This window comes from Perna viridis, chromosome 1, assembly GCF_037379345.1.
Source record: "Perna viridis isolate PV_CMFRI_1.1 ecotype Kerala chromosome 1, ASM3737934v1, whole genome shotgun sequence".
NCBI classification, from domain to species: Eukaryota; Metazoa; Mollusca; class Bivalvia; order Mytilida; family Mytilidae; genus Perna; species Perna viridis.
In genome coordinates, this window is record NC_142445.1 from 69,394,521 (window position 1) to 69,406,330 (window position 11,810).

The following is an 11,810-nucleotide window of genomic DNA, read 5'->3' on the forward strand; positions in this document are numbered from 1 at the left end:
ACTGATATCAATAAATGTGTTGGATTGCTATGTCATGTTAATAAGGATTTGACATTTCAGTTTATGTAGGTTAGCTTGGTAAAATTCTTGGCTCTCAGGTTTTTTTTTTTAAAGATTAGCAGAAACGGACTGTGTGGTATTTGTCAGTTACATTGATGGCCCTAATTCTAATATGGTAAGAATTCATATATATAGGCATCCTCCCAAGTCAGGGTTTTGAGTCCACCCTCGCTCCCTCAAACCCATGACATCACGCATTCATATTTAGCGGGTACCGTCCAGCCAATTCCGATTGGTTGCTTCTCCGGGTGCGAAGCACCAATGAAAATCGATTTGATATTAAATGTCCGTGGAAAGGTAATGTAACGGGAGAGCATGATTTGACTCCCAAAATTATTCTCCGCCACCGAGGATCGAACCCTAGACCGCTCGGTGACAAGCCAGCGACAAACCGATTCGGCTAAGAATTAATCCTTTAGCCAAGTCAATGAACTGGCTATTTAAACTCACTACCTTCTACAACGCAGGTAGGCCGTCTTGCCACATTTCCCCCACATTAAGTGTCTTCGTACCACGAAGGACTCTAACACTAGCTCAATAGCTAACCAAACCTCGTGGGGTTTTTGGTTGGGCGCCAAATGTAACGAACGGGAGAGCATGATTTGACTCCCAAAATTATACTCCGCCACCGAGGATCGAGCCCTAAACCGATCGGTGACAAGCCAGCGACAAACCGATTCGGCTAAAGAATTAATCCCTTAACCAAGTCAATTAATTGGCTATTTAAATCTCACGCCACTCTAAACAAAGATACGAGTAACTGATAGTTGTAAGATGTCACAAATGATTCATTATGACTAAAAATGATAACTGTAGATTCTGTTTAGAATCTTAGGCGAAAAAAAAATGACGTTATGTGTATGTAGCCATTTTGTAAGTTATATCGAAGATTTTCTATTACGAGTGATTTGATTGGATTTTGGATCCGGGTTAAATTTAGGTAACTCACTAGATGGCGGTGGACGATACCCGCTAAATATTAATGAGTGATGTCAGGGATTTGAGGGAGCGAGGGTGGACTCAAAACCCTGACTTCGGAGGATGATATATAGGCAAATTCGGGATTTGGACATGCTCCATTTTCAGTTCCCTAAAAGCCTGTCAATTACTTTCCTTAGGACCAAATTAGTAGTGTATGATTTGCTAAGAATTTACATCAGTCATAGTTAAACAGTTCTGTAGCAAAGGATAAAAAATAGACCATCCGTTTAGGCCTAAAAAATGTTTCCGGTCACCTTACTGACCCTCCTTCAGACCCACTACTCATAAGTCTTCATTTGAAATTTTGAAGAAAAAATAACGTGAAAATTCTGCCGATTGTCTTTCAGAAAAAAAGAAAATTGAAACACATATGCCATGAGTGTGATCTTGGTCGTGGATAATCGCTTTTTGGAATTCGGCACTTGAGATACTTTTATTACCACCTTCGTCAAAACAAAAAAATTACTCATGCGCCGAATCCCAAAAGCGATTACACTGTGGACGAAATCTATTATATGTTTAGTATTTGCATATTTACTTTTTAGCTTACCTGGCCAAAGGCCTGTGAGCTATTGCCATCACTTGGCGTCCGTCGTCGTCGTCGTCGTTAATAATTATACAAAACTCTTCTCCTATGAAACAACTGGAGTAATTAGAACCAAACTTGGTATGAATGTTCCTTGGGGTATCCTGCATAGAACTGATGTGGGGATTTTAGATTCGTCAATAAACATGGCCGCCGTTACTAAAAATAGAACATAGGGGTCAGACAGTAGTTTTTCACATATATCGCCTAAACCGTTAGGTTTAGCTGAAGTCTGACATGGGGATAAAAGTGTTCAGCATGATGAGATCTATCTCTGGTCAAATTTTGGGTATACTGCATAGAACTGATGTGGGGATTTTTGATTCGTCGAAAAATATCGCCGCGGGGTCAGATAGTTGTTTTTCACATATATCTCATAAATCGTTAGGTTTATCTGAAGTCTGACACGCGTAAAAGTGTTCAGCATGATGAGATCTATCTCTGGTCAAATCTTGGGTATACTGCATAGAACTGATGTGGGGATTTTTGATTTGTTGAAAAACATGGCCGCTGTTACTACAAATAGAACATAGGGGTCAGACAGTAGTTTTTCACATATATCTCCAAAACCGTTAGGTTTATCCAAATTCTTTCCATAGCTGAAATGATCCGTATTATTAGGACTACAAAAGGACTCCTTGTAAAAGTTATTGTCCTTATAAGGGAGAAGTGACCCTTTTTTAAATAGTTTTCAGTCAGTATTTTGAAAACTATGATAGATTAAAAGAAACTTTCAATTGTTGAAAAGATCTTGTGATAGTCCTACCAAAGACTTCTTGAGTCAAAATTGTTTGACAACTTCTTGTTTAATTTAATGCCTTTGAAAGGCAAAATTCAACAAGGTGAGCGATTCCGGCTCCTGGGAGTCTCTTGTTATTGTATCTTTATGATTTATTTCATTTCAAAAATATCAAGTGAAAATAAAAATCCCTACCTACCGACCCTACAAAATTTTAGAATTTTGGAATAGTGCTCGGAAACATAACATTATTTTTTGTAGGTCTTGGAAATTTCTCATCAATTTCACTGGCATGCACTGGAAAGTGATGATTTTATCCCAACAAGTATTTTGCGGGGTCAAAGAATCAGCAAATGATGCTGTAGGCTATACAACGCTGTATATAGCATTGAATAACCAGGTCACCGATCGACATAAAATCACGTGATAATGCATTATTTTCTTATGAATTTAATGAATGAACGTGGTCACATGACGACTAATTTCCCTGAATACATAATGACCCACATTTACGGGTTTGACTATGCCCCGGGACTGTGTAAACGCTTTGATGCTTTACACCGTCCGTGAGAGACCCCAAACGATAGCCAGGAACGTTAAGAAACACCTCAGTCCGTCATGTATTACACATATGAGTGCAAACCGGGTCTATCAATATTGAGTATATGTGTAAGCACGAAAACGAAAATTAAACCAAGTATAGGCGCAGTCAGCTGATTGTCGGCGTCACTCATATTTCGCAAATGATTGGCTAACACTGTGTTACGAAAGATTTTTGGTGATTTTAGTGGTTTATATCCAAAAAGACAGTCGAGTTATCTCCTAGAAGAAACGATGTTCTAGCTTTATAATGCACGAAATGAAGGATGTAACGGATATACGGAGAGTGCTATCATTTTTAAGTCGCAAATTGTGTTAGCGACTTCTTGCACTCGTAATTTCTGTATTTAATATGCGCATATGATTTGCATTAATGTGTAGTTATATGCCACATAATCCAGCAGATCTTCGCCGTGTTCACCGCCACAGTGTCATAGTTCTAGCTTCATACGAGATGAAAAAATGTACCTCTTACTAAATATCATACACGTGTGTCCTACTTGTGTTTCTTGTTTGTATGAGAACGGGAAGTTTACATGAAATGATCAGTTAGCTTTGAACATTACCCGGTTTCCGATTCAGGCACTGAGGCTATATGGGTCATTAGCACGCCCCGATATTTATGAATATTCATTGCCAGCTGCTAAATCTGGTTCATAAACTGGTTACTGTCAATATCATAAGCGACCCAAAGATCGCTACAACTCACCTTCTTTAAAACATATCATACACATATCTATGCGTGTTTGTTTGTTTGTTTGTTGTTTTTTTTTTTTTGTATTATAACGGGAATTTACATTAAAAGATAAAATGATCCGTTAGCATTGAATTAATGTAATATTACCCAGTTTCAGATTCAAACACAGGCGTTCCTTACAACTGATTGTATAAAGGTCATATATATTACCAGGACACCGTTATCTATATATAGCCATTCGGGTCATAACGGGTACGAAAGAGTACGCATTAATATCAAGGGAACCAAAATTTTAGCGGAAGTTACCCGATTTTAGAGCATATCGCATTTGTAGCATTTCGGATGTTTGAGGTATGTCAAAATCAGTGACAGTGAATATTTGACTTTTAGCGACTCTGAAGACTTCAGTCTTTGATCAACTTAATTGTTATAGTGTTACAATGAGCTAAGATCAACAAACTTGGCACGAGCCCGAACTCAATCTCTATTTAGATTTTAAAATCGGGTGACGTCGTAACCGTGATGACCGAATGCAACAGGCAGCCTCTGAATCTGAGATTAGGCGTTTTTCAGCTATATTACAGAAAGTTCAATACTAACCGATCATTTCGTTTTTTGATGTAAATGTTCTCTCTCATAGAAGTAAAAAAGTTTGGTATCTAAGAGGTACCTTTTGATCTTGCAGGGGCGTGTCCAGGATATTTGAAAGGGGGGGCGTAGATTAAAGTATTTCGCCGAGCGAAGCGAGGCGAAAAAATTTTTGGACCTTTTTTGGCTTAAAAACATAAAATAATAGAGAATTGCACTAATGTAACGGTTCCTGACTTGGAGCATGTATATTTTATAGTTAAAGTGTCAGGGTGTGACATTTTTTATGCCGAGTTTTCTCCATTAATGGCTATGGGGAATCGAAGTTAGTGTCACACAAAACAACCAAAATTCATGTATTATACTGATTTACTTACCGTTTTGGTTGTTTAAAAAAGGTGTCCAAGACACCTTGATACGATTTTAAGGTCTTTTGACGTTTTGTTTTTGACATCGACATTTTTGCGAATTCTTTATCACATCAACAACAATGGATACTAATCGCAGAGTCGAACACGCCGGACTCCGAGAAACGACATTTTACGGTTGATGATGACCCATCAAATTGGGGAATCAGTATAAAAAGAAATCAGAGTATGTGTTTAATTAATGAATATGATAAATTGCCATCATTCAATACAATACTAGCAGATTATAACGATAGTTTTTTTTTTTTTTTTTTTTTTTTTTTAAAGGGGGGGCGTACGCCCATTACGCCCTTACCTGGACCCGCCCCTGTCTTGTATGAATTCGAAGCTAGAAATGACGGTTCTATGGAACACATCTGTACCATAAGGTTGTATAGTGGTATATGTGATTATGCAAATCATATACATACGAATGTACTGTGCTGAAATTACGAGTGCAAAAAGTCGCTAACTACACTAGCGACTAAAAAAGGAGAAAAAAATCGAAATATTGATTTCATTCTTACATGTAAATATGGGAAATAACTAACATTACAGATTGGAAACATAATTCAAATGAATCGCAATCAATCGCACATATCAATTCATTGTTATTTGTTATATTTTGGCTGACTTCAAATATCGATGTATGATATTATAGTGTAGAAGTGTAAGTAGTTATACTAAAATTTATTCGTTTTGTGATAAGAAAAGCGAGCACTTTTCAAAATTATTCTAATAATTTAATCGATATAAATTTCAACATTAAAAAGTTGATATAATGATGGGATCGAGCTGTGTACAGCTACACATCGGCCGCTATATACTCTTGTCCAAGATCGAGAGAGTTAAATTTTATTTTTTTTTAATAATTTGTTAAGTGAAGTTTATGGAAACTCCAGTCATCGTTCGAGCCCATGCAGACATTAACTCCGTGCCAATAACATTTGAGCAATGTTAAAGATAATATAAGCGCCTCTGATTGCCTTTCCAAAATTTAAAAACCTAGCTGCATTCTGGATTTGACATACGATGGTGATTTTAAATCTGCTTATTTACTGATAAAGAAGCTTTCACCAGAAGCAAAGTTTCTGACTTCTGGACGCATCGTTAATCAAATTGTTCAAAGCCGGGAAGTTTTCCGGGTGAAATCCAATGATTGTGTTCATTTCCTCCGTAAAATTTCAATATCTTGCAATATCAAGACTCTATCCAACAGCGAGTCGAGATTTGTAATGAAATATAATCAGACAAATATGTTTAGCCAATATCCTAATTTCCCACTAAAGCTGTGATGTATTTGAATTTTAATGGTAGTATTTGGGAGGAGAAATCGATGTGGTTAGAGAAATGATTTTTGGCAAGGAATACATCATACCGTACTGATATTGATCTGACCCACAATGATGAAGTGGTTGGTATGCTCTGTTGGTTTATGTCTTCTTGTCTTAGGTAAGTCACAATTAATTCAGTCTTATTTTTGTTCAGAAAAAAAAAAACAACTGTAGGAACACTTATTTCTGACTGATAAAATTTTGAAGAAAAAAAGGACGTGTGTCTAAAGAGATAAGGTTAAAGTTGTAATTGGTTTCATCTTTTGTTAATGACTAAGCTTTCTGAACAAATTATCTTACCCTACCGGTGCACATGGTCCATGCCCCCATTTTTTAGTGGAGTCCGGGTTGTTTATTTACTTTTGTTTCATTTTGCGTGTTATGTTCTTTGTTGTGTATGTCTGCTTTTCTTGTCTGATTTTCGTCCTTGGAATAAGTTCTTTTGATTTCCGTTGGAATTTTGGTTCTCATGATTACTCTTTCAATTGCGTAAAATTACAATTTTCGATGCTCCATTGTATTATAGAATTTTTGAACTGAATGAATTACGAGTTAGTCTTTCGTAGGAACCTCTCAGTTATTGTATTTGAAACGATCAAAAGTAACGTCATATCTGTGGTCTACCAAATGCATTAATCAGTAGTTATGGATACGCTTCCAAAACTTGAACAAATTACAGATATAGCTTTTGGTCTTCTCATTGCATTTCTGTATCAAGTTTAGTGATCTGTAAAATATTCTTTGTGTCTTTACTACTAAAAAAAAAGCATCCATTGCAGCCTCTACTGACACACCAGAGGGATGTAGAAAAGGTTGGATGTACTATCAACAGATGTGCTATCTGTATAGTCCGCATTCTATGGACGCAGTCGGTGCCAAAGAAATCTGTAACACATACAAGCATTCGTCCCTAGCTAGTATATGGAATGATGAAGAATCGCAGTTCATTACCAATACCTTAATTCCAGTAAGTAATCCAAAAACACCTCCACAAAGCTTTTGTAGACGATCTCTAAAACTTTAAACTTTGGTTATCCGCCAATCTGCTTTTTCTTTTTGCAATTTTCTCACTTATGCATTAACAGAAAGTGTACAAAACATTACACACTATTTGATCTTTATTTGCAGCCAGGGAGCATAGACATGGTATGGATAGGTCTGGTTTCTAAGACCAATAAAGAAAAAGAATGGGCGTGGCTAGATGGATCCATAGCAGACATTCGCTCTGGGGGTAAGCTGTCTCTCTCATACTCGTAATCTACCCGAAAACTAAAAGGACCAAATCAAGTGAAAGAGCTTTTTCTTTTTTGAAAATTTGTTAGAGCGGTATTAAGTAATGAATCTGGTCAAAGAGTAATCAAGGGAACCAAGGTTATAGCGGTAATCAAAAGAATGCAACCCAGGAACAATGACCAGACATGGAAAACGGACATACACAAAAAATAACATAAAGTAACTAAAATCATACATACAAAGTAACAAAAGCAAATGAGCAACTCCGACTCCACTAAAAACTGGGAGCATGGACCAGGTGCACCGGTAGGGTAAGCGACCTCTGCTTTTCTAGAAACACCCACCGAGTTGCTCATAAAAAGTCAAGTCCGGGTAGACAAACGAGGAAAGGAAAACTATGACACGTTGAATAAATCAGTTTTCATGGTGTAGATGGATACACCATAAGACCCACGAGTTCATGATGACGACCATAAAACTTCTGTAGTGATGACTTAAATCTTGTAGCAACATAACCCTGTTCCAGAAGCCTATTTGTTATAGTTCTAGTGCGATACAGAAAGTCTGCGTAGTTTCGATATGTCATGATGTGAACGCTCAATTTTGCTTGTTTTTTTTTGTATGTAAGAATATTATTAATTTAGTTTAATAATAGTATCTTTTATAGTAGCAGGTACCCCTGAATCAAACGACAACCTATGCGGGGCATTGAGTATGGATGGTAAAATGGTGTTCAGAGATTGTTGGCAAAATTTGGATGGATTTGTTTGTAAGACATGTAAGTTGGTTTCCCAATTCGTCTCACTTGGTTTCCTTTGAAAGACATACCTCCTTCTTCCAAAACAAATACATAACATCTAGATAAGGAATCATATTAGTTTCACATGCTAACTAAACACAAATGGTCAAGAAAGGACTTAACACAAGAATCTCTTCACATTCGGTTTCATCACAGCGTCAAGTAGGAGTACTACAACTTAATTTCTGTCCTTTTAACTGGTGTTTTAACTGAACTGAAGGAACTAATGATGCATTATTGTAATAAAGTCTATGAATATAATGATGTTGACTATTTTTGGAGTGTGAAAAACTCGCTGGAAGTTTGGGACAAATTACATGGTTTGGACAAACCCGTAGAAAATGTGGACAGTTATGATTTCTCTACAATTTACATCACACTTCCAAACAGACATTTTCTTATCTATTAATCAAATGGTGTTTCGATAATACATATCAAAAACATACCTGCTGTAATAAAGAAATGTAATTCTCCGACGAACGAGATAAATATAAAAATCATACTTACTGAACCTGTGGAGACATGATTAATTCAGCCAGTTTTCTTCTTGACAGCATTTGTATCCGTTTAATGGACAATTTTCATAATACTTCTCGTTACCTTGATGGTATTTTTGCGCTGAATAACCCTGACTTTTTTCAAATACACTGCCGAAATTTACCCGAAGGAATTGACTTTAAATAAAGTAATAAAGACAGTTTTAACGGGTCCCTTTCTGGATTTGGATGTTTCCATTTCACAAGGTAAACAAAAACTAAAATATACGACAAGAGAGACAATTTGAAATAGTTTCCAACTGTTTCTCTTCCTTGACAGGGATTCCTTTGGCTCCTTATTACAGTGTATATAATAAGTGCTACATAGATATGTTTGATTAAGCAAAAGCTTATTTGAAGTAGGGTACTTGAAAGAAATTGCCAATTACCGGTGAAATGGAAAATATGAAATTCCGAAATTCCCCTTTTTAAGAAAAACTCATTCTTGTCGTATAAAAACTGAAAAATACGCGCCTGAAAATGAGCAGGCATGTTGAATACTTCGATAATTAAAACACTAATAACCAACTTTTTTTTCATCTATTTTATGCTAAAAATTAACATTTGGGTTCACGTTGAGCTACTTTTTTTCATGGGCTAGTTTTTTTACCTAATTGGACTTGGAAAAGTTCAAATACGTATTACTCGGGCTAATGTGAAAGCTAAGACACTATATAGTTGTATTTGAGTATACAAAAGCCTGTTTGAAGTACGGTATTTGAAAAAAAATGCCTATTAAAGGTGAAATTGAAGAAAATATGAAATTCCGAAAAGTCCCCTTTTCATGAAATACTCATTATTGTCACATTGAAACTGAAAAATACGCGCCTGAAATGAGAAGATATGTTGGATACATCGATAATTAAAACAATAGTACCTAACATGTGTATTGTACACCGTTTATACGCCAAAAACTAATATTTAAGTTCATGTTGAGGTATTTTTTTATGGGTAGGGGTGGCAATTTTCCTCCTATTTTGGAAAAGTTCAAATATTTATTACTTGGGCTAATTTTGAAGTTAAGACACTATTTTAATGTACCGTATCACACAAAAGATTATTTAATCAACAGTATTTTGAAAAAAAAAAATGACAATTACTGGTGATGTAGAAGAAATTATGAAATTCTGAAAATTCCCTTCTTTCGATTTTATAGTAATTGACACCCTAAAAGGAAACTGACCGCCTGAATTGATCAGATATGTTGGGTAAATCATTATCTTAATTATGAATGCCTAAAATATGAGTTCTACGGTGTCAGTAGGCTGTGAATGAGAATTCTGTTTGATACTGAAGCCAGTTTTCAAGGGGTAGGGGTAAAATTTTTAATATGTTTTGAAAATTCTTTCTTGAAACTTAGTTTTTCGTGGTTTATTTATGTAGAAAATTGAATATCTATCGAGTGATACCAAATCTGAGACGTCTCAATCGAGGAATGACTTGTAGAGTCGAATTTATGTCTTTTTACGGAAAAATCGAAAATCCCATTTCGCATTTTTTGATAAATTCTGACCACGAAAATCGCCAAACTTTATCAAAAGAACCTCAGAAGTATTAATTGTGATAATACTAAACAGAAAATACCAAAATAAGCCATTTTTACTGAAGCGTAAATACTCCAGGGGTTTTGTCATGGAAAAATATGTCAATTTAAGCGATTTTTCGGTGGTGTAGGGGTACATTTTTTTTTCAGTTTACCCCAAAGCCCTAAGTGTTACAGCAACTTTCTTGGTATCATTGTAAAGCTGAGATATTAGACTATATGATGATACATATATATGTCCGTTATCTTCGTTTGGTAGAAGGAAGAAGTTCGAAAAATAAAAAAAACCGTAAAAAATGGATTTTTGCCTCAACGAGATATAAAAAGTAGCCAAAAAATACAAAAATGCTGCAGTTTATTTTTCGGCGACAAAAAAGATTCGTAAATGGGAGGTATAATGGTACCTGAAAATCATATTTTGATTGATGAGTGGGAGTGTACGGGGTGTTATATCAGCCCACGTACTGATTAGTATTGACAGGGGTAAATTTTTAGTTGCGAAGGGATAAAAAAAGAAAGTAAAGCCGAGTACCAGTCTTGCTATTTCACCTATCAGCAGATGATCAACTATCTTATTTTTTTACAATTCAAAATGTATGGAAGTTGTTAAATTCAAAACCAATATTTTTTTTCCAAAATGTATTTTTACCGTTTATATTAATTTTCGACACTAGCATATTTACAAATTTGACAAGGAGAAAATAGTCTAGCCCGTAAGAAAATCCCAGCCCACAGAACAGCCTGATCAGACTTTAAATTAAGTTTTCAGTATCATAATGGATCAAATTCATGCTTTATATTGAAAACAAATATACTTAATACCTTCTAATTTAACTCCAGGCTATTTTAAAGTACGATTTCTTTCTTTCAGCACTGGAGATGACTTATATCGTAAGTGATCTTGCAAATACATCAGAAAGTTCTAACCAACCACCAAAAGTTCTGTTTGAACGAGTATGGCCACCTAAACTGTACGATTTCCCTAAGTATGTAATGCACATTGCTCATACCAAAGTTTCAGCTGTAGCTCACGAGACAGACTGTGCATTCTACTGTGCCCATGTGACAGATTGTAAAGCGTTTACTATTCAGTGTTTACTCGCTTGGAAGTGTAACCAGTACTCATGCGAGATGTACAAATCAATCTAGTGTACAAACTTGTACCTGTCTAACTTGTAGCAATAAATATTTTGAAATAGACTGCACTCCTTTTATAATACCTCATTATTTTACTTTGAAATACAAGACTCTACAAGTAAACATTGTGCACCAATGACAATGAACAGTTTATTGCATCATTACTGACAAGGAATCTCTGCATGATACCATTTTTTACCATAAACACATTCATCTTAAGCTGTTATCTACCTTTTTAACAACAAACTTAAGCTGCTCTACTGAAGTGAAAACAATCTCACAACCTATCATAGATAAGGGCAATGAGTGGCGCATCCACTTATTAATGTGTAAAATTGACAAAAATGGTAAATAATGTCCTAGCACTAGCCTTTATCTGAGGAACTCCGGCTGGCAACCCTCCTTTTCAAAGTGTCTGGATTCACCCCTGACGACAACAACTCATACATCATATACTTACATCGAACTTGACCTATTTTTACAGTTCAAAGCATTGCATTAAGGTTTTGGTTAACAGAAGGACAGACAAACAGTTTACTTACCCATATAGTACCTCCTACTACTTGGGAA

The 11,810-nt window shown here is 35.7% G+C and overlaps 1 protein-coding gene across 2 annotated transcripts; it reads left to right on the forward strand.

Annotated features, from left to right (window-relative positions):
• Positions 1-338: 338 nt before the first annotated feature.
• Positions 339-11,303, forward strand: LOC148630164 (snaclec echicetin subunit beta-like). 2 transcript variants are annotated; one of them, XM_088562105.1, is made up of 6 exons: positions 339-357; positions 5,976-6,110; positions 6,772-6,959; positions 7,121-7,223; positions 7,893-8,003; positions 10,975-11,303. In XM_088562105.1, the coding sequence occupies exons 2-6, from the start codon at positions 6,062-6,064 to the stop codon at positions 11,250-11,252; spliced, it is 729 nt and encodes a 242-aa protein (XP_088418231.1). In that variant the 5' UTR covers positions 339-357; positions 5,976-6,061; the 3' UTR covers positions 11,253-11,303. The 2 variants fall into 2 exon arrangements, with proteins under 2 accessions (XP_088418231.1, XP_088418241.1); XM_088562115.1 differs by lacking the exon at positions 339-357 and having other exon boundaries at positions 1,189-6,110; positions 7,896-8,003.
• Positions 11,304-11,810: the final 507 nt, after the last annotated feature.